Here is a 23118-nt window from a genome sequence, read left to right on the forward strand (position 1 = left end):
CCCAGACGACCTAAGGGGTCGGGATGGTTCATAAGGTAGCAGCAGATCAGAGATGTATTTCGGCCCTAAACCATTCAGTGCTTTATAAACCAACAGCAGGATTTTAAAGTCAATTATTTGTTGGACAGGAAGCCAGAGCAAAGACCTCAGAACTGGAGTGATGTGATCCACCCTCCTGGTCTTAGTGAGGACTCGAGCTGCAGCTTCCTGATTGACCTTTTACAGAGACCTGTAAACACACCGTTACAGTAGTCCAGTCTGCTGAAGACAAATGCATGGACAAGTTTTTCCAAATCCTGTTGAGACACAAGTCCTCTAATCCTTGATATAGTCTTCAGGTGATAGGAGGCTGATTTTGTAATTGTCTTGATGAGGCTGTTCAGGTTGAGGTCTGAATCCATAACTACACCTAGATTTCTGGCTTGGTTTGTGGAGTTGTCTCTTTTAATTGGAATGTGGCTATTAATACTTTGCATTAGCCCTGTCGATATTGTTATTTGGGATATAGTGGAGGGTTAATCCAAAAGATTAGGTGGTGTAGAAATGCAGGATATTTGATTGAAATGACGCCAGACCTCCCGCCATTTATGTAACTTTCAAAGCTTGCTTACCCATTTTAGAACATAACCAGACGCCCATCATCATCACTTAATGTATTACGCATTCTGGACCTTCCATTCCCTCCAACACACACGTGCACACACACACCATATCTGACTTATCTGACTCAGGAACTGATCTGTTCCAGGACAGTAAGAAAGTGTTGCTCAATGCACCGGACATGTCTCTGTGGATGTAAAACTAGAAAAAGCAGGATATTATGATTGGGAAACTGAGGAGTCTCATTTAACCTCCCACCACTGCTCTCCTGTAGACTGTCAATAGATACCCTGCATGAAAACGTACACATTTATTTTCCTTCTCTCTATCCATCTACCTTCCACTCCCTCTCTCCCGCACGCGCGCGCACACACACACACACACACACACACACACACACACACACACACACAGCCTTGCGTGCATTGGTCATGAGTGCCCTCATTGTGGGCTTTGTGGGGTGCCCCAACCCGTCTGCGCTATGTGAATGACTCAACACATCAAAAGGCGAGGATACAGGCACATACATGACCTTCACGTGAATGTGCAAATTAACAAGCCCTTCCTGCCGTACAGCGGGCACTGAGACAGACAGGCATTGCAGAGGGGATGAACTTTGAAAAAGCCTCCGAGAAACTGTCTGGTCTCCCAGATTTCAATGTCAAATCTGTTGGGCGCAGGACCAGGTGCTTCCGTGCCAGAGAAAAGGACTAACAGCATTGCAAAGCATCCTAAGCACTTAATAAGTACTTTCATATGAGGGGAATATTGCTCTTTGATGATGATTTAATTGGGGAATGTAATTAATTAGTGGTGCTGCGTTGGAGCAGGTCTTCAGTCTGGGAGGGACTGTGGGTGGCTTCTTGCTTTCTGGAGGCGAAGGTGGTTCTGGTGTGTTGTTTTGTAACATCACATTAAGCTACTTAGGACATGTTTGCAGTATTATAACAGTGATGCTGATGCTTTCAGATTTGTTAAATAACACATTATCAGTCGACTTCTGACTAGATATGAGGGAAGCGATTGGTTGCCCCGTCGCTCAGAGGTCCCTGCGGCCAATCGACCCGGTCACGGCTGTTCTCTGTCCTGGCCCCACAGTGGTGGAATGAACTCCCCACTGACGTCAGGACAGCAGAGTCGCTGCCCATCTTTCGGCACGGGCTGAAAACTGACCTCTTCAAGAAGTACTACCCTGAGCACTTATTGTATTCATATTAGTTTGTTGCACTTATTGTATTCGTATCCGTTTGTTTCTGCACTGTACTTTTGCTCTGGTTTATGCTCTTAGATGCTTGTTTAAAAAAAGGAGATGCACTTATGACTTCTGGTGACTATAGTTCTCTTGAATACCTATGTTGAACACACTTATTGTAAGTCGCTTTGCATAAAAGCGTCTGCTAAATGACTGTAATGTAATGTAATGAAGCTAGTAAGGACTTTGGACACAATCACTGACAAAGAAAATACAAAGAAAATGTTCTTTCTACACCACAGTAATAGTACTACGTATCCATGCAGATAGTTTTGGTGTCATTTGGAGATATCCAATTTTAGGATTTAATTCTTTACAGCACATAAAATGCACAATTCAATGTGCATTTTAAGGTTCAGTGAATCCAAAGTACAAAAAACACATAAACTGTGGCTCTTAACTTTACAAGTTTTAACCCATGTAGATAGTTTTGGTTTTATTTTGTGTCTGAGATTTCTGCAACCTCCCCAATACAGTGGAGGTAAATGGAATTGCTCACAGCAGGGACAATATTTTGTTTTTTAAAACGGACGCTCAAAACTTAAATAAAACCAATACTATTTTAATGGGGAGAGATACCACCCGAGGTAACACAAACATGTGTCATTTTTTTGTAATTTGATGAACCAACCCTTTAAATTTACACAGTTAGAGCATGTTAAGTAATCTAACTTTTTATAAAGTATAAATTGTTTTCAAAGTAAGTTTTGACCATAAGATTTGCAAACATATGATCTACTCGACTTTTACCGACATCTTAATGAATACGTTTTCATCGTAACACTCAAGAGTTTTCCTGTTGTACGTATCAATACAGCCAACTGCCAGATTGCTTTTGTTGTTTGAATTATTTTAGGCAATTTAATATGACTGCCTCCTATTCTTCTATATGATAGCCTAGTTTCTATGATAATCGTTTCTTGTGGATGATCAATATGATTCATGCAATACATTAGATTTGTTGTTGGATTTAATATTTGCCTGTATAATATTTATCTTCATGTTTTCATCAGTTTTTGGCCATTCTATAGAGGCTTGCTTTGTCCCCTGTGCAACCAAATGCATCTTTTTGTTAGACCCTGTCTGGTAAACAACCGCATCTTTAAATCTTCATCCAACCCCTTTTTGCAACACACGCTTTTTGTTGTAAAATTGTCGTCTTCGAGCCCAAACCAAGATAACCTTGAAGACCTTATCAGTGTGATTTCTTATATTTCACCATATCTAGGTCTGCCAACACTGTCATGTGTTTTTTTGTTTTTGTTTCATTCAATCCTGTCACCTTAGTGAGCTAATGAGCTAGATAACTAGTTTATGGACTATGAACATGAAGAAGTTTTTTTCCAGGAATACATGAGTGAAGCTGAGAGAGTGAAAGAAGTTAAGAGAAGTTTACAACGTCTGGGTCTGCCTCTGCAACAGAAGACATTACACAACCGTTTTCAAATGCTGGGTAGTACTGGGTCGTGTGATATGATGTAATGCAGTTTAATTTGAAATGTGCTTCAGAGTTAAAATAATTTAAAACATTAAGTTAAGTTAAAAGATCTGTTGTAGCTTTAAGACAGGACAATCCTACAAAGGAACAGGTGAGAGAATATTTCTTTCCTCCAATAAAACAACCCTTTACGAGCTTTGTTGTAAGGTATTCATTTGTAGGTTTTCTGAGATAACATCACTGAGGGTTTAAATATGTTAGTCAAGCAGCCACGAAGACAAACGCTGGGATTCCACATCTCTGCTTTGAGCTACAGTCCAACACACACTAAAACTTACAATTCATATGTTAAAAGACAAATCCTGCCACCCAATGTTTTTTAAAATATCATCCAAACAAAAGGAAACAAAACAAGCTGGAATGGCGACCCTGAACTTCTTTGTTATCTGCTGTGGAGGGATCTCGGAGGAAGGATATATTTTAACAGAAAACATTGCACACAAGATAAATTCTCTTTTATTATCCTTCTTTTTTTACGATGTGCATAAATGATCACATGACATTGTTTAGTATCTTAAACATTTGTAAACATTGTCAGAAATCATACAAATTTAATATGACAAATATTAGGAAAATTATAAAACTACTACAGGTTGTGTGGGCTTTTAAAATGACCACGCCTAAAATAAAAGTGATAGCTCACAGAGTTTGACAAAATGTCAATCAAAAAGATTAATGCTTGTTTTTTTTTTTGCCTTGAGTACAACTTTAGTTTAGTTTAAAGTAGTATTTAAACATTTGTGAGAATGTGCTTAATTGATGTAAAGATCAGTACTACTCTCATTTGTCTTTAATATATAAGGCTACAGCCAGCAGGTGGTAAATTTAGCTTAAAGATTGAAAACAAGGAAACAACATATACCATCAGATTACATGATCACACCTGAGGCAGAGAAGAAAGCAAAGGAAAGGAACCGCCCCCTCAGGTGCAATCACTTCACCTTGATGAGAGACTTAGGCCATATATGCTGCCTTCCCCCTTTGTTCTTCTTTCTTTTTTTTTAAAGTTTTTCCCTGCAGCCATGTTGTTTATGGGTCTCTCAAAAATACACCGGCCTCACCACTAGCAATTAGGGTCTAGAAACGTAACAGTAACAGAAGCTTGTAGAACATAAGCCAGATCAGACGTGACGTCATGACTTTGACTCGTATGTAACAGACTGGTGTCAAATAAACGAAAGTGAATACATGTATTCCCAAAACTATTTCTTGAAAGAAAACCTAAGACAATGCAGCTGACTGCAGAAAACAAATGAAAAAAGATATCAGGAGAAAGGCACTTTCCATAGGTTTGTTGGGTCATGAACTCCTACAGAGGGACTGCAGAACAGTTTCTTCCAAACCAGCGGGGCTGAAACATGAGCATAGGTGTTGGAGGTGCTTCGGTGTAAAATTCCCCTGCTCTGTGTGCAGCCTTTGGGCCCCTGCAGGTATAAGTGTAGCGTGTCATATTCCTGTTCTCCACTGCTGTAGGTGTAGTGTGTAAAATTCCACTGGGTGCCGGCGAGAGACACCGTTTTCAGCTGCGAGCGTTTTCACCACCTCCACCCAGCCTGACGTGAGCTCCTCTTCACCGTACGGGGCTGTTGGAGGCGTCCTGCAGCGAGTTGTGTTTGATGGGTGAGGAAATGGCCCGCAAAAACAAAACCTGTGTCTAAAACGCAGCCTGAAACAACATGATCAGGAAAATAAACACACCTAGAGACAGCAAAGAAAGAGAGGGGTAGATAAAGAGTGGGGCCGTTTCTATGGCATCAAGTTTTGTTTATAACAAAATGGTGGCTTTAATATGAGACACTCCCTAGAGGGAAGCAGGGAGTGGTCCTTCCCGGTAGGTGGGTAAGCATCATTTAGATGTTTGAGGTATCCAGGGTGGGTGCACTTGGCGTGTTTAGGAGTTGCCATCAAACAAAACCAATGGTTACGAGCTCCTCTTCCATGTTTTCAAAAAGTATTACATGTTTAGACGAGCCATCCAGTGAACAAAAAAAACAAAATATGGGGATTTGCATGTTCTGCAGTCAATATGTAAATAGTTCAACTGACAAACAGTTACAGGTCCAGATGCTGCTTCCTACAGTGCATTCACACAGCTCCAAGCTAGATTTAGATATGCTGAGTCAGCAGTACAGATGCAAATGCAGCTTTGCTCTAGGCAGCATGAAAACCAAGAGGCATCCATATGAATTGGGACTGTTGCAACTGGAATAGAAAATTGCATTGAAGTGAATGAACAAATAGATCTGAAGTGGACATTTCTTTCACTTGTAAAGAACTAAAAGACAACATAGTTCAGGATTTTCAGTAAATATTAACAATCTCCTGTTTGTGATGGAGCCAGATGTTGGCTGTAACAATCCATTCACACTGCAGTGTTTAATTCTCAACATCCAGTCTCTCTCACTGCCAGCAGAAAAAATTCAGCTGTTTGTGTTCAACAAACAAACAGTTTCCCCAGAAGTCACATTCGTGCAAATGAAGCCAGATGAAAATTCTCACTGTGTTGTTGTATATGAATGCAATCATAAGGCTTTAATCAGTACACACTATGGTTCTTTACAAAGTTAAAAGTTTGATTCAAAGTGTACAGGAAAGAGATCACCATGATAGCATTTTCCAAAAAGAAAACGCTTTTCTTTAAGACTGAAAGTTCGCTATACCCTAGTCTTAGGTCCGGCTGCTGGTTCTCATTTCACATAAGGTTCCACGGTTTTGCCCCGAGAATCTCTTTTGAGAAACCTCTTTTTCGGGATCGCACTGAGGGAAAAGGGAATGGAGAGGCCTGAGGGATTCTCCTTTCGGGCCAGGACGCAATCCTTGATGGCTTCTTTAATCACCTGTGGGGGACAAATACATGGATTAAATATCAAAATGCCAAACTGTATCAATGAATATTGTATCATCAATGAAAAATATATATGCTATCTCGAATCCATTGAATTAGGATTGGTAATCTTTCGACAACTTTCTTGCTAGATTTAACGACTTTTGGAAAGAGTGCTGCTACCTGCTTTCACTGGGAAAGAGTTGGGAACACTGGGCGGGTTTTTTTCTGTTGGATAATATTTAAAATCTAGTGACCACTATAGTTTCTCAAGATAACCAACCCTGCCTTAAAGCCATACATCAAAAGTTGGGCGGTTTCATTAAATATCATTTGTTGTAGGAAGAGGTCTTTAGGTCATCCACGATATTCCAATCTGGACCAAGGTAGCAGACCAACTGACATTACCATCCCTGGAGCCGTCCACCAGCATGGCTAAAAATGTCGATTGACACAGCTTTTAATGTACAAAGATCAGTATAGTACACACATTTGTTTCAAGTGCCGTGGCCATCTTAATTAATGCTGCAAGAATAACCAAACTTTGGTGTTGCTGGTTATTCTCACTCATACATAAATTTGGATCGACGTAATATCAAGCTGTAATGAGTGCTGCCTAACTGTGCTAGAATCCATAGGGTTGTGAAATCTCTGTTGACAGTAAGTATTAGTCTGTCTGAATGAGTTGACCTTCCAGTGAAATCAAAAAATACATTGCATCACATGGAAGTGACTCAGGTACAGTGAGTGAAAGTCATTCTGACCTCTCACGGCAACACACCTACTATGAACTAGACCAAACTTGTAGTATCCGGTCTTGAAGGCCTTTGGGACTTTGAAGTTTTGATGTTGCACAACAAACAGATATTTGTATAGTGACAAAACAAAAATGTAAAACTTTCCGAATGACAACACTGAATGATTGTGGATTAACAAAGATTACCGTGAGTCTTCCAAGCTGCAGACATCACTAGTGTTTCATGTGAAAAACCTTTGCAAACTATGAGGACAAAACTGACCTCCAGGTTGTTGAGAGTGTTGAACTCCATGAGGTCATGGAGTCGGGTGAAGGCCTCGTTGGAGTACTGGAAGTTAAAAGTGGAGAATGGTGACTCGGGATCGTCAAAGATGTCAAAATCAGCAAATTCCTTCTCCAGCTCTGTCACTCTGGGAACACCTGTAAGTACAAGTAAGAAAGGAAGGAAATTAATCCACAAAATCTGGTCCACTGACCCATTGGCAGACCGGATATTAGGGACAAATGTTGAATTGTCAACATTTTTTTAATCTTTTGGTCATTTCAAGGTCTATTGATAAGCCTTTCTGAAGCTAATTTCATATATTTATCAGCAGATGGAGTTTGCCTGTTTTTCAGGGAGTTGTAAACGTACAATTTTTCCTCTTACTTTGTGGACCTCTCCTTGATCGATGAGGCAAAGAACAAACATAGAAACTTTTAAGTCAACAAGAATTCAAAAGTCCTTTAAGTGGTAAGAAAAATGGAAATCTGTGCAAACCCCATCTGCGGATGAAGCTCACAAGATAGAAGAAGTAATTGAAAGCTCAAAAAATGCTAATACTAGACCACGAGATGAGCTAGTTTTGTCAACTATATAACATAATATTCCTCTCAATTGATTCAAAAAAAATGCATGCATACCACAGTGAACCGACTTCATAATGGCCTGTATAACTTCCACAAACGGAAAGTCCATTTATGGCATATTTCCTTCTGATGACTTTTGGGTTTGAGTGCAAAAAGCCTATGTTACGTCCATAAACGGACAGCGGAAGTATGTGGGCTGATGACCTACTGAATTTAAAGACGCATCAGTGCAGATAGTATGTCTTTGCAGGACTCATGTTATATGGTCTGTTTACACAGAGCACTCCCACTGGAGCGAGAGATTCCCTACCAGCACCTGGCTACTTATGGAACCATAAATCAAATGAGCAGCTCACTGTAGTCCACATCTGCGTGTGCACACGCACACACACACACACACACACACACACACACACACACACACACACACACACACACACTCAGTAAACTGCTGGTATGCTTAAAGGCAGACGCACCATTTCCATCACAAGACCACACAGACGCTGAGCAAGGTCATTCAAATGAGGGGCCCAACTTTTGGCTGAACATAAAAAACTGTCTGCTGCAGACTGAATATGGTTAAATTACAGTGTGCAACTTCGAGGAAGAGATGCCTCATGTGCCATGACGCTGAAACAGCAGCAATATTACAATACAAAGGCATATTTTCCTCCTCACACATGCTGTGGAAACCGCCACCTATGCACATACTTACCAGGTGCCTTGAATGTCCTGAAGTTGATGTTGACCAGGACAAAGTGGATGATAGTCGGGCAGTTCTTTTCGCCTCTTTCTGGTTTGAAGATGTAGCATTCCTTCAGGCCCTCACGGTCAAAGACTTTGGGGTCGATTTTGGGGAATGGAAGCTTGTTCATTCGAGCCCACTTTTCTGCTAATAGGAGCTCCTGTAGGATACATTTACAAATGACAAAAACATGTTCATGATTCCCTGTCAGGACAGATTGTTTTTAGCAATTTGTGAGTGTAAAAAGAATTGAGTCGGACCTTAAATGGGGGGCTGGTGTCGCTGGGTCGTGCAGAAAAGTCGAAGGAGATAATAAGGTTGACGCCGCGCTGCGGCCGCAGAATGAGAGGGTAGGGAAGGTTGTAGGTCAGGCCACTGTCCACTATGTGAATCTTCTTGCTCTTCACATCTAGAGGCTCGTAGATACGATTGAACTCATCTGGGTCTGAGAAAATCATACTAAATCAAATAAATGATGCAGAAACATGATTGGGAAATCAGACAATTTTATTCCACATGACTGATCAAACCGAAATAACTGTGTAATGACTCATCTACGTCATTTTCAATGGAAGTCATTTTTAAACCACACCTGTGCTTCAGTACCAATAGTAAAGCTACCTTACTCTGCTAAATAATGTTTTATATTAACAATGGCCTAAAATGACTTCATGTAATGTGAAAGAAGTAGCTTGTAGTTATAAACAAACACCCAACTCTGCAGTTCCCCTCAGCTCTAAGGAGCATTTAGGCATCTTTCGCGTCATTGTTTCAGTTTTCCGCCCCCAACCTTACTGTTTTGGTTGACTCTCGTCACTCTCATCGCAGACAGCTATTTGCAGCAAAAAAGTTCTAAAAGGCCACTGTAAGCTACTTGCCCAGCACCAACCATCAGACAGACAAGTTTAGCAACTAGCCGATGAACATAGTGGAGCATTTAAGAGCTAAAGATCCAGATGTTTCCTTCAGGAATTGGTGGAGACCAAACCAGCGCTAAAAGGACACAACCTTAAATGAATGATTATGTTGCTGCTAGACATCTGTTATGCGAGACAGATGTGTAAATAGGCTGTGAAAATGTGTAAATAGTCGCAGTTGAAGTGTTGCTCAAGCGCTTATTGATGTATTCATGTTGTTAAATAGCACTGAGAACAGGCCAACGGCATTTCTTTAGATGGAATGGAACGGGGTGAAACAAAAACAAATGATTGGTAGATGCTTCACTGCGTTATTGGAGCGCTGACAAAAGTTAAGGCCAGGTCAACTTTAATTGGTATCGCGTCAGGCCTGTCACGCAGCGACTAGTGTCGGGCGTAATTTTGTAGCTTTATGTCAACGGCTCCCATTAAATATGACTGGAACAATGTTGCTGTAGTGTGAACAAAGCATTACTCGCATGCATCTACTTGCAAATTAAGAAATAAGATACTATGCCATTGTTCTTATCCATTTCCAAATATTTTAATATGATTCCTTTTGCAACTGAATACAGTTCCTAAAAATTGGTAGAGAGGATTAACAATAAACTGAAGAATCAAAACCAGAACATGTAAAATTATCATGTCCTGTACTGTTTTTCATTTCCTTGAAAAAGCAGTTATTTGTGACCATCTTTCTTACCTGTGACGGCGTCCACCTCGTCTTCAGGTGTGGTGGCGTTGCACATGATCTCATTGCCCGGAGAGAACGGGAAGCTGGTGTTCAGGTTCAAACCCAGCATGAAATTATGCACCTGGCAATGGGTGAGATTAAAGAAAAAAAAGGTTATTGTGAATTTGAATACAGGAAAAGTGAAACGAGAATGCAGCTGGAGCACATGCAGTGTTTTGTATGAAGTGCATAATTTCATGGTTTCATGGGGAATGAACATATTGAGTTACCTTCCCGGCCCGGCCCTCTCTTGTGTTGAATAAGGATGAGTCACTGAAGAGTGACGTGAACATTCGTTGAACCCAGCTAGCCTGAGCAGTGCGACTGTACTCCTCTTCTGCGTACTGGTTCTCTGTCCCACCTGAGCACCAAAAATAATGACAGAGAAAATACTGTCAAATCATATGTCGTGGCAAAGAATTGAAATGTGGCTCTGAAGATGAAGCATTACCTGTAATAGAAGTAAATAAGATATAGTTTACAAAAAAAGAGAAATTACCCGTCGACCTTCCAGAATGAAATTGAATCTACTTCACCAGAATTGCTACTGACAGCTACTGACTAGCATTTAGCTGATGAAGAGCCAGGAATTTACATCAGTAGACCAAAAATAGAACTGAATGAATGTTGGACTTCCATTCATCATACAGTCAGAAGCACGACTCTAAATGACTGATAATGTTTCTATGTAACTGCATTTTTTCTTGGCCTGACCGAAACCACAGTAGATTTCCAGATGTAGCTGAGTCACGCTAACCGTGGTTGCATTACCGAAGACATTTAAGAAAATGTGTTAAGGCGTCGACTTTCCCTCGAACCCATGTGTCAAAATAGTAACTGACACCATTCAAAGTCAGACATATCAATTGCACTGTAACAAACGTAATCATACTGCACGTCTGTGTTCGTGAGCTCCTCGTAGGAACCGCGCACATCACCTTTACGTGTCTCGTCTTCACTGTCCAGGCTGTCTTCTCCGACAATGTGCTGTGGTTTGATCTGCTCTGTAAGACACAAGACAGCTTCACTCATCAGGTTTAACTCAACGATTTATTTATTTATACCATATATCAGCACTGTACCTGACAGAATGCTGTTGTTCTGTTAAGTGGCATTATCAAATTCCCTGTCTATTGTCTCTCTGTCAAATAAGTCCTCAGAGAAATTCAATACACCCGACAAAGCATTCTTAAACTGGGTGGTTGTACAACTGGTTTAAAGGTCACCCCAAACAAATGAATTCAAACACAACAAACATGGGGTTGGCTGTTGGAATTTTAACAGGAAAAGCTTCCTTCCCACTGTTGTGGTAACGTCACAATAACACACTGTTGTTATCTGGGGAGATCATTTTTGGTTGGCTATTTTTAAAGGTGTGAGGATACCTACAGGTGTGTGAAAACAAAGCCATGAAAAGAAAGAAAATACAGACAACAATAGGATCTCAGGCACGACTGAATGTCAGTTTCAGTGGACGGGTGCACCATACAAGCATTATCTGGAGAAAAAAAACACCTATACCCACTTACACACATACCAAGTACCCATGACTAAACACATATTTCAGAATATGTTCAAGGCATGTTTCAAGATCCACAATTTCAAAATGTATTGTCACGTAGAGAACAACAATAAATATAATTCATTGAGATATTTGCACTTAACCAAAATAGTGCAGCTCAGAACAAAGCATACGTAGAAAGAGAAACATAAAGATTACCTAACTCCTCCTCCATGGTGCTGCCACCAGCTGTGTTTTTGACTCCCAGCACTCTGTTGAACAGAATGGAGAAGGCGCTGCCCCACACACCTGACACAGTGAAAACACACTGTTAATAGGTGTATTCTCGTTAACTGCTCTGACTGTTTTAAATGCAAACTTTTTTCTCACCCATCAGAAAATGAAGAGGGTTCTCCTCGTATTTCTTGACAACGGTTCCCAAGAAGAACTTGCTTCCAAACAAGTCGGGGGTCATGAAGGTGCCGTACTTTGCCATCCCAATTTCATATGGGCTGAACTCCACCCAGTCTGCAGGTTGAAGCCTCAGCGTTAATGTAAAAGAAACATATCTGTCACTGACTAACACGTTGGTCCATGTGCATTTTTACACTAGAATTACAATGCATGTGCAGTTCATTTCTGGTAGGTTGAATAAATCTGAATAATGGACAACTGAATGGAAATTAGAGAAACATCATTTGTATTTGAATTAGTGAAAACTAATGTGTAATTATAGTTCAATAATAGTCAGAGTGTCTGCAGAAGTCATAGTCAATATGAGCTAAGCTCTGTGTTGTCTGCAGTGTGCACTGTACCGGACGGGGATTCAAGCACAACAGGATTCATGCACAATATAATCACAGAGAGTAAGATGAATCACAGGGGTCAATAAGATCAAAGCGGGGTTATTCAGTCACCGGCTACATTTCTCTCTACGCCAAATGAAGCTCCAGCGTGAGTTCAGTCAGGAAGACTTTTGCATGCCTAGGGCTGTACTTTATTTCTCATTATTCTGCCATTCACTTCACTCACTCATAATTTCCTCGCTGTCATTGTTCGGTCAGTCATGATATCAGCTGTTCTGGTCAGCACAGCGACATAATTACATTGTTAGCTAATCTGTAAGTGTTGTTATCACAGTTTATTTTGCTTCAGGAGTTTTTCTTTGTGTTTCAAACAGACACAGTTTAAAACACATTTCTTTGTCCTTATTTGAACATGAAATTAGGAAACGTTGATACTGTAGCAGCAGCATTTAAACATAAAAAACGACAATTCCAATTTCAGAGCATAGGATTGAGGGGTTACCTCACACTGCTCTCATCATGGCGACGGCTGAGCCGGCAGCTCGCAGTAAACCTGGCTAGCGAACAGTGCAAACAATGACATCAGTGCTGACAGAGCTAACAGTGTTTACCTAAGGGGGAAACGGAGGGTGGACGTTATGCTTACGCAATGACGCCGTGGGTCTGTACGGCATTATCGGTGGTAGCTGGGTCTCACCTGCACTAACATGGACGCATGGCCAGATGGACAACGTAGACATAGCACAGAGAAACTCAGATTACATGTTTGATGTTTGTTCAATTGGAGCGTAGTGTACAGTTGCTGCTCAGGCTGCATTTAGAATGAGGAAGTACAACATGGGACTAACCCAGAGTCTGTCATGCCCAACTCAGTTCCTTGAGATAGCACAGTTGCTATATAGCACCACAGAGCCGTCATTAGTTGACAGCCAGCCTCGTCATGACACATTGTGGTGTCATGACTCTTGTCTGGTGGTGGAGCTTGGTGTTTGGCATGTGGCTAAACCCATCTGATCATCTAAAGGTACAAATATAGGCAAAATTGTTCTCTGCGGGACATGGTGTGCATGCAACACAAACATAAAGGCACATGCAGATTTACAAAAAGGACAGACATTTACCTGCAAACATGAGCTCTGAAACATCTGGCTTGACATGCAGACATGTGAAGAGAGGAAGAGGACTCTGGGCCTGGTTTATCTTCTCCTGGATTCCACTCAGTTTGGTGTCCATCCTCTAGTGGGAGAGAACACAGTCTTTGAGTCATAAACACTAACACTCTCAGGTAGTTGGAGTTGTCTTTGTCCTGGTTAAGTGGAAGTCAAATAAAAAAGGGAAAAAATGGAGGGGAAGAAACCAAGTACAAAATATAAAAAATAAGCTTAAATAAGGCATTAGTGGGATGTCAGTTCAAAGAAAAGAGGAAATTTAGCATGAAGTTATGGATGTGGATAAATAAGTAATTCCATCAAAATTAAGACAAACAACAGCTGTAAGGTGGTTCTTACCGCAGGTACAAGGGTCTCTCCTATGAGCATACCAAAGATATCAGTAAAGGTAACAGGCTGCCCTGAAGCCTTTTTGGTCCAGAGGGCCTGGATGTAGTTGGTGATGTGTTGAGGCAGCAACAGCTTCAGTGGGTTACTGCTAACTCGCTTCATCAGCTCTGCATTGATGTCCTTTGGGCCTATGTTTGGAAAGTCTGGATGAGAGTAGAGAGCGGACATGTACCTAAAGGGATAAAAAACAGTAAATAGATGCTTAACAAAAATCACTGCTTTTTACAAGGTTGATGAGGTTCTTCCCTTGTAAGGAAATTAAATTCAGTAGGTCACTCCACAAACATATAGGTGGAGACTGAAACAAGCCAGAGGTGCTTGCTTAATGTGACAGCTTCGTACCAGCAGAGGAAGGCAAGTTTGTCAGTGAAAGGAGCAGGGAACACAGAGTAGAGTCAGACAGAAGAAAAGGACAAAATAAACATAGCTGTAATGACAAAGAGAAAGAGAAAACGTGTCTTTAGAAATTATAGGGATCAAGGAAAGAGAAGGTGTAAAAAAGAGAGGAGAAATAAAAACTGACCATGTAGATCCGGAGAGTCCAGCAACATATGTTGCACAATCTAAGACCCCAGACTCAAACAGAGCTTTCATCACACCTGAGAAGCCAACCATGGCACGGAAACCGCCTCCTGAGCCTGCTATGGCTATCACCGGAACCTGCAACACACACACACACACACACACACACACACACACACACACACACACATACACAAGGAGACAGTCATAATGTGAGGAAGAAGAAGACAAAAGCATGCTTAATCGCATAATTACATACGACACCGTTTAGAGCATTAGTCTGACATTCATTCTCATTCTTTCACATTGAGTAACTTCCTCTGAACTGTGAGGGAGCCAGTTGCGTCACGCCTTTGCAACATTTTTTCACTCGTGCCTTTAGATTTTGAACTATTTTATAAATCTCATTATGTCGTGGTCAGTTCTGAATATTCTGACAGACATATTTCCACAGGAGTCATCCTGGATAGGTAGTGAAGTGTTGTAGCATGGTGGACGAGAGTAGCTGGTTATCTCATTCCTATGGAGCTTCCGGCACAAGTTGAGGACATGAGCAGGCCTGGCTGGAAGATTACAGCCAGCCCCAAGGGCATCTAGCCAAAACCACACCAACGAGAAAATGAAACTGAGCTTAGCTCAGAGCAGGAGTGCAGAACTTGCAGTTTTGTGAGGCTCACTCTATGGTTTGCTTCCCAGTGGGAGGAATGTCGTAGTGTTATCATAAGCTGAGAAAACACTTTGTGAAAAGGTGCATCACAGTTTTGAATTCAGCAAGTCTGATTACATTACCTAAGAACAACAGACCTTAATTAAAGATTTGCATGATTGTTCCTTTTTTTACATTTTGTTATCTTAACTAGAAAGTGCATAACAGTGAATCTGTTCAATGAGAGCATATCACACCCATCATTTTTTTAACTATAAATGTATAATGTTAAGAGACTACAGCAGTTCTAGCTCATAGCTCATGTGAAATGAATTATGACGGTGAGTGTAAAATATGTGCAGCGTAGGTATTTAGCATCTATAGGCTCTGACTCACAAGACAGCAGGGAGTGATGATGTTAATGTTCCCTTTGGGGAAAGTAGATTTAGAGCCTACATTTTTTGGAGGTGGAGCTTTTAAAATGATTAAAAATAGCAGCAGCAACTCACAGCATAGCGTTCAGGTGAGCGGCAGGCCAGCAGAGACAACATAATGAAAAACGTATTTTAGATACAACATGGTACAGAAATGGTACAAAATGTGAGTGTAGCTGTGGGCTGGAGCTCACAGGCCTCACTTCATTATCGGGACTTTGTTAAAGGAATAGTTTAAAACTTTGGGAAATACACTTTAGAAGAGATGCCACTCTGTACGCTAAATATGAAGCTACAGTCAGGAAACAATTAGCATAAACTAGCATAAACGTGCTTGCTGAAACTTCAAAATAATTTAATTGTAAGAAACACAGTAGGACATTGACTGCCTTCATGTCAGCACACATCGGCCTCTTATTTTTCATGACGCATGTAAAACATTAATTTTGATAATCAGGCATTATATGTAGTGAAGTTCAAACTGATGTCGAAATTGAGTGCTTGAATAAATTAAGCTGTCACCTCACAGATTTACACAAACGACTGAAAACTGTTTAAGTTTCAAATACAAAGATTTGCCATGTTAAATCTGTGTTAATACTTGACTGTTGCTCTGTTCCCACCTCCTCTGGAGCGCTGGGGAGGAAACGAGGCTTCTCCATGTCTAGCAGCTTCTTGATGCCCAGCATCACTCTCTCTCTGCGGGTCTGTCTGAACTGCTTCTCTTTGTCACACAGGGCCAGGCTGAACCGCAGGTCCAGATTGGTACTGCAGCAACAAACAACGGAAATAAGGTTTAATACAATCTGATTGTGGGAATTCAAACAATAACCTGTGTTTTACATTTCCTGCTGAGAGGCAGATAGAAGATATGATCTCTCTCTGTGTGTATGTGATACTACTGATGATGTTGAAACTAGTCTTTAGGTCAGATAAGATCTGCCACTGGGATGGTCTGGTGTGAAACATGCATCTACTGATAAACAACACCCTTTACTGTTGCTCATAATTATAAACCCTTCAAATATGTATGGCATTTCCAAATCCTCCCACTTACGCCTGTGTAGTGATGCCACAGGAATTATGCATTTTAACCCTATATCATCTTGCACAAGTATCCTCTTGTTACTGAGTCACACTGCTTTAAGTTCTAATTTTAGTTTACACTGCGCCGCTGCATTTTTGAATACCTGTGTATTCTTGCACCTGTGACGGATTTGTTCACAAGCCTTTACTCACATCCAACCAGTATCGCCATTTCACACAAGTGCCTTTAGATTTATCAGTGAACTGTGAAAAACAATTATAGCTGTAAAACTTAATCTAATATACTGAGACATTTTTTTAGATTTCGAAAGGGAATACATACCAGATCTCTAGTGACATCTCTAAGTAAACTTTGGTTACCTGTCAAAACAAAAAAATGTGGTTATCGTCCAGTAAAGAAGCAGCAAAATAGGTAATTCTGCAAACAAAATCTATGACGTGAAAAAGAAAATAAAAAGGAAAGGGACGGGAATGGTTAACTTTCTGCAAATCATCATTTACCAAATGATTGCATTATTTAAATAGAAATGTCATAAATCGCTTTATAATTGTGTAGAATTGTATCATTTAATTAATCTGTTCAAATCAAACACCCAAAAACTCAAGAGTTATTCTGCTGCCACATTCTAGTCTTTGTACACATGCAGTATGTCTTCAGTTGGTAATATGCAATATCATATTGAATGTAACATTTCATTTCCTTGTAATCCATCTTCACATATTTCATTTCTTTGGAAAACGTGGAATCCTCACTAGAATCTAAATGACGCTCCTGTAAGTTTTACCAACGCTCGCCTGCACAACATGAGTTCATAATAATGAAACAGCCAAAGCACTCTGCTGCCGTTGAATTTCTTACTTTGCCGATGAGGAAAGGCTCCATCTTTGTCTGGCCTACGCTGAGCTTGGTGATGTCATAGGTCGCAGTCCCAAGCGTCTCATCCATCACATAGTTGGCGTCCATTAATGTTAACTGATTGGGGTAAACATTGTCAGTTAAATAGTTAGTTATCATGCTGGTATGTGTTAAAGTCCGGTTCAGTTTGGTCAAGAAGTTACACAAAGATCAATGTAGACTTTCAAAAAAATACTTAATTTATTCGTTTTTTCTTAGATTACCTTAATGACTACCAAGAAGAGTCATTCTGATATTAATTTCTATGATGGTAACATTTAACTCTCCACTACATCCCTGCTTGTCCTCCCGTACGGCTATAGTATGTGCAATGCAGACAATAAATTCAGGTCTTAACCTTCAGGACGTTCCGCAGGTTGGGATCTAATATGAAGTTAAAGGTCTCGTTCCATTTTGGGTTGATGTTGTTGTCTATGTGCTTGGTCTTCTTTCTGCTCTCTGGGGCCGTTGGGATGAACAGCTCCACATATGGATCTGGGGTGTCCACTGCACACGCACACAAATTCAACAGTATTACTGAATAGCAGAATCCAAATCATGTGTACATTTGTAATAGTTTTTTGTGAAAAGTTCACAACCACATAGAAACAATTCCAGTGAAAATAGCTACTGCATGCATGCAACATGTTCTGAAAAAATGTCAAGCAAATGGGGGAGGCATGGGGGCAGCAATGTATCAAAACTCACACAGGTCACCCAGCGCTCCCTTGGTGACGTTCTCGGCTCGAACCACCGTCACTGTGAATTTGTGAGAAAACTGCTGATCCACCTGCAATGCAACATTCATTCAGTTCAGATAACTGTCTCATGTGGGAGAATCCCTCCACACAGGTCAGTAGGTGCATAAACCGTACTGCATTAATGAAATCTAGTGATGAAATGTGATGCAGGATTCACGGTGTCAATCAGTGAGAACATCTAGGGTTTTGGCAGGCTGACTATCACATCTGCTGTTCAGGGTTAACTTCCCAGCTGTGTTCACAATATTAAGCTTGGGATTTATAGAGTTCATTTGTTCAGGTAACAATAAAATACTTACCAGTGCCTTCTTGTACATAAGGAGAATACAAGGGAACAAGTTGTTTAACTTTGTTCTGGCAGTTTTTGGCAGGTGAAAGCAACATTTCCTGGTTGTGAAACGTTTAAGCTGGGGTAGGCAGTTATCAGTAAAAGGAAAAAGAAAAAACTCCAGGAATTAAAAATGCAGGTCTCTTCCTACAACTCTCCTCTCTTCTCTGTCCTAAGCCCCTCCGACCACACGAGCACGGCATATGCATAAGCAGCAACAAGCTTGGGGTCTAACTTGAGGCGATGAAATTGCAATCTTTCTTTTTGTGGGTTGCTTTGCAGCGTAGGCAGTTGTTGCCAATGCTGGAATAACAACTTTTCTGCAGGACTTTCTGTAATGAATCCGGTTTTGACAATCTGAAGGGACGTGCACGCACATCTGCATTTGTAGAACAGCCAATAGGAACGCCCCCTCTCTGAGATGACCTGTGATTGGCCAAAGTCTCCAGGCATGAGCTAGATTTTCTGAAGCCTAAAAACAGAGCCAAGAGGAGCTGCTTTCTCTCTCACCTTAATGGCATTATGCTGAAGGGCTATTTTTGGAATTGCTGCCTGATAAAGCTTTAACTGGTAACTGCTTTGAAGAAATGGCAAAAGTATGTTGTATATTTCATCTCTTATTATGAGGAACAGCACCTGCACTGTAGTCAATCCAAGAACATAAACTGTACATCAAATATATTGCTGTACTCCATAAATAATTGGGATGTCACTCATTAGTAAGTTAAGATTTGTACCCGTTCTCTCAGAGTTTCCTAATCCAAAACTACATTTCTGTACGCCAGCACCATTTTTTCGACACTTGTCGTTACTTTGTGAACATAATCGATTTACTTTATATATTTTTCAGCAACCAAGGGATTTTGCCACAGCCCCCGTTCATGTCACCCTCCCGTGGTTTGGTAGCATATCGTAATTGTGACATAAGTTAATAATTTCCAAAATACAATAATATTTTTCACAAACTGCAGGTTTATACCCGATCATTGTAACTGGAAGGCAACTAGTACTTTCCTCTAAAATGCCAAATTGTTGTTGTTCTCCATAGACTTGTTTTCCTCCACTGTACCTCCATTTAAGTACCAGTAGGTACCTACGTAAATAAGTATGTTATTGGTGTCTGATTTATAGAATAAAATTACACTGTAAATTGTGGGCTGTATTAAAAAGTGTTCCCAAACAAAGTTTAAAGGTCACCTCGAAGTTTGTGCAAATGCCGCCAATCTTAAATGTTGAAAAATAAGAGATACTTCAGTTAAAATACAGACATCTTTTGGAGGTCATTAATGTCTAAACAATGTTACTTTGTCCTTCCTTCACAGTGAACCCACATGTTGGATGAACAAGTTGTTTTGCATTTTTGTGACATGTGTTTTTTTTTCTGTCAGCCTCATAGGCAGTGAGAATTCTCCGGCTTTCTAAAGAAATCTTAACATCTGGTACTCACTGTATTTAAGGAGTGACTATTCATGAGGGACACAAGTGGATGATTGTGTGTGATTGACTGTTGCATACCCTTATGTAGGAGGGATTATTTGATTTCAACCCCATTTACAAGTCTTTAAAGCAGAAATTGTAGTGGGACTTTTAACAGATGTGAAATTGTCATTCAGGGTATCACACAGATTATTTTATGCTAATCTTTGCTGCTTAAAACAGCCCACATGCCGCCTGCTGCTGTGATCATGAAAAGGCCTTGCTGTTGAGATTTTGCTTTGGAGCAATACGAGTGAAATTATTCTACTGTACTATTAAAAAAAACAATAAGGTAAGCCCTGCTATGGAGTGATTTGGGCCATGATTGAAACCACTGGAATCTGTTTGGTTTTGCTGTACATGGCAATACTCACGCTTATATTGGAAGCCATTGTGTGTTGTCAGGTGAGTAATTCTCAGGAAAACCTTCGTCAAGATGTGAATTTTAACTCAGGAGAACATCTCAGACAAGAACTGGAGCATTTGGAAACTGGAAGGTGAAACAAAAACATGTATTATCAGTGCAAATGCAGGAGAACAGCTTTAGCAGACAGACAAGATTACCATTAAAATGTTTTCACTGGATTTCAACAACATTGCATCGCCATCAACAATCAGGCATGTTACTGAAACTTCTTGACGGAGCAAAACAGCCAAAGCTGCTTCTGAAATATCTTGACAGGGGCAAGAGGAAGTGTGCTGAACCACAAACCCTTGATAGGAGGTATGGCCAATAGCGACTATTTATGTATGTGTGAGTGTAAGTACACCACATATGTAAAGAGAGAGAAAGAAAAAGACGGAAGTAAATAGGAATGCAACTTTAATGCCAAAGGTGACAGATATAAATCAACAAAGATGGTGTGTGTATAACATACAGTACAATCTGTGTATGTATAGGCAGGTGTGCATCTACAGAAGAAGTGGTGAGATTATTATTTTTAGCAACATTGAGGATTTCTCTTTACAATTGTTAGACATACATATGTTGAAAATAAATTTGCATACAGGGTGTGTATGTGTGAGTGTCGGTGCTGGTGATAGCATATCAAGGTCAGCAAGCCTTTTCTCAGCTGTTCACCAAAGCGTATCATTACTGTGGGGACTGAGAGCACGTAGTCTGTGTGTTCACACACAGACTACGTGCTCTGGTCACGTAGTTCGCATCAGTGGTCCAACTTTTGCAAGTGCCAGTTCACTCTGCCCTTGTTCTGCGGTGTACAATGAGAGCATGCAGTCTGCTGAGTGCTGTATGTACCAACCTAACCCAGAGGCTTCCACAGCACTACAGTAGATTTTCATATGTGGACGCAAAAAGTGTAAGAGATCGGCCATGATGCAAAATAGCTACAGTAAATTATCCTACCAACATATTGAACGTAATGTTACGTTCTTTACTTTTGACTCGGGACCCCAAAAACTACTGTAAGAAATGACCATCATAGCAAAAATATGAACTTGTTTCTTCTCACAACATTATAACTTATTTGATTAATGTCATCTGAAGAAAAAGCACAGATAATTATTTTTTAGGAATGTTACAGTTCATTTGCATATTGTGTAAAATGAAAATAGACAGTGCACATGAGGAAATCCGTGTGTGCTCCATCTTTGTCTGTCTCCTTCAAAACCACTGACCTGCAGTATGTGATACTTTAAATTAGTACACAATGGCAAATTGCATAGGCAGAACAGGGTGGTTTTGACTAGGGGCTCCCAGGACCCCAATACATTGGTATTTACAAAAACACGAATTAAAAGAGAAACAGAAAACAATGATGTCATTAGGAACCGATTGATTGACAAAGTGTTGAAAAAGTGATAGAATATAGCTCTTGTGAGTCAAAAAGTATACCTCTGGGTTTGGATTATGGTTAAAGACATACAGTAATGTATCCAACTGTACAAGTAGTCATGAGATGTAGAAGGTAAAAGTTGAAGTAAAGAAAAAAACCCTCACTTTTATGAATCACTTTGCTTTTTTCAAAAGAAATATAACACTGCAATGTTATGACAAGGTATCTCTCGCCAAAACAAAAAAATGAGGCCACATTAACAGGTTTTTCCTGATTCTAGGCAGAATAAGGTCAGATCTGAAGACGCTGGATGGTGAGTTTGCAACCTGCAATGAAAGCATTGCCTCAGATAATGTAAGACAATAGGGATGATAGCGTAAGCTATCAATCTGCAATGTTGTGAACACAAAAAAAAGAAATATTTATGAATATGGAGATGTTCGCTTCACTCTAGTCTGCCATATTAAATGCGAAATAAAAGCTGTTGCCAATCGAATTAATAAAGTATTATTGCTCCGTAAGTGTTGGCAATAGCGCGTTTCCTTATCCTCTGAGCTGCGTAAAGTGAAAGGCTCACAAAGACACTGGTTAAACCGCAACTGTTACTGGCATTGACCTTCCTCTCCAAACTTGCTGTTATATCAGCACAAAAAAATCCACTGTAAATGAAAAACAACAACTTTAAACGTACCTTAACTGTAGAGCAAATACAGAAAATTGTGTCATGCTCGAGAATATCCAACACTGCAGGACTGAAGAAGGAGGAGGCGCTTCTCAATACATGAACAGCGCACGGCAGTCAGCAGGATTGCAGTACCAAACTACAAGTTAAGCGAAAATCTAAAAAAATCTAACTACACGCAGAAGACTAACAATAACTCTCAGTTTGAAATGTTTATTTTAAAAACATGACAAACAGGAATGAGTTACGGAAAACTTCAAGTGTCCGATTTTGAGTCAGCAGTCGGCTCCAGAGTTCTCCACCTCTGCAAATGCGCACCAGTGCGCAATGATGTCCACGTGAGGGCGCGTAAAGACTGACTGTGTCGACAGAATACACTTTTTTTTTGTGAATTCCCGAGAACATGACAGAGGGGTGACGCTTAAAATAAGAATATTAGTAACATATTCCCATTTGTATCACTGTGCTGGTCATTTCCAACCTTTGTTTT

General features: G+C 40.3%; 1 protein-coding gene across 2 annotated transcripts; it reads right to left on the reverse strand.

Annotated features, from left to right (window-relative positions):
* Window positions 1–3790: 3790 nt before the first annotated feature.
* pla2g4ab (phospholipase A2, group IVAb (cytosolic, calcium-dependent)) lies at window positions 3791–22939 on the reverse strand. Of its 2 annotated transcripts, XM_031859530.1 has the most exons (20): window positions 22638–22939; window positions 20525–20640; window positions 18294–18375; window positions 17944–18092; window positions 17550–17663; window positions 17013–17050; window positions 16267–16411; window positions 14565–14701; window positions 13991–14213; window positions 13604–13718; window positions 12067–12204; window positions 11896–11985; window positions 11114–11179; window positions 10406–10536; window positions 10146–10257; window positions 8786–8970; window positions 8496–8685; window positions 7194–7351; window positions 6011–6187; window positions 3791–5552 (listed from the first exon to the last, which is right to left on the reverse strand). In XM_031859530.1, the coding sequence occupies exons 2-19, from the start codon at window positions 20540–20542 to the stop codon at window positions 6038–6040; spliced, it is 2241 nt and encodes a 746-aa protein (XP_031715390.1). In that variant the 5' UTR covers window positions 20543–20640; window positions 22638–22939; the 3' UTR covers window positions 3791–5552; window positions 6011–6037. The 2 variants fall into 2 exon arrangements, with proteins under 2 accessions (XP_031715390.1, XP_031715389.1); XM_031859529.1 differs by having other exon boundaries at window positions 3791–6187.
* Window positions 22940–23118: the final 179 nt, after the last annotated feature.

The sequence above is a fragment of the Anarrhichthys ocellatus genome, unplaced genomic scaffold, assembly GCF_004355925.1.
Source record: "Anarrhichthys ocellatus isolate YVR2014 unplaced genomic scaffold, GSC_Weel_1.0 scaffold22, whole genome shotgun sequence".
Lineage (NCBI taxonomy): Eukaryota > Metazoa > Chordata > Actinopteri > Perciformes > Anarhichadidae > Anarrhichthys > Anarrhichthys ocellatus.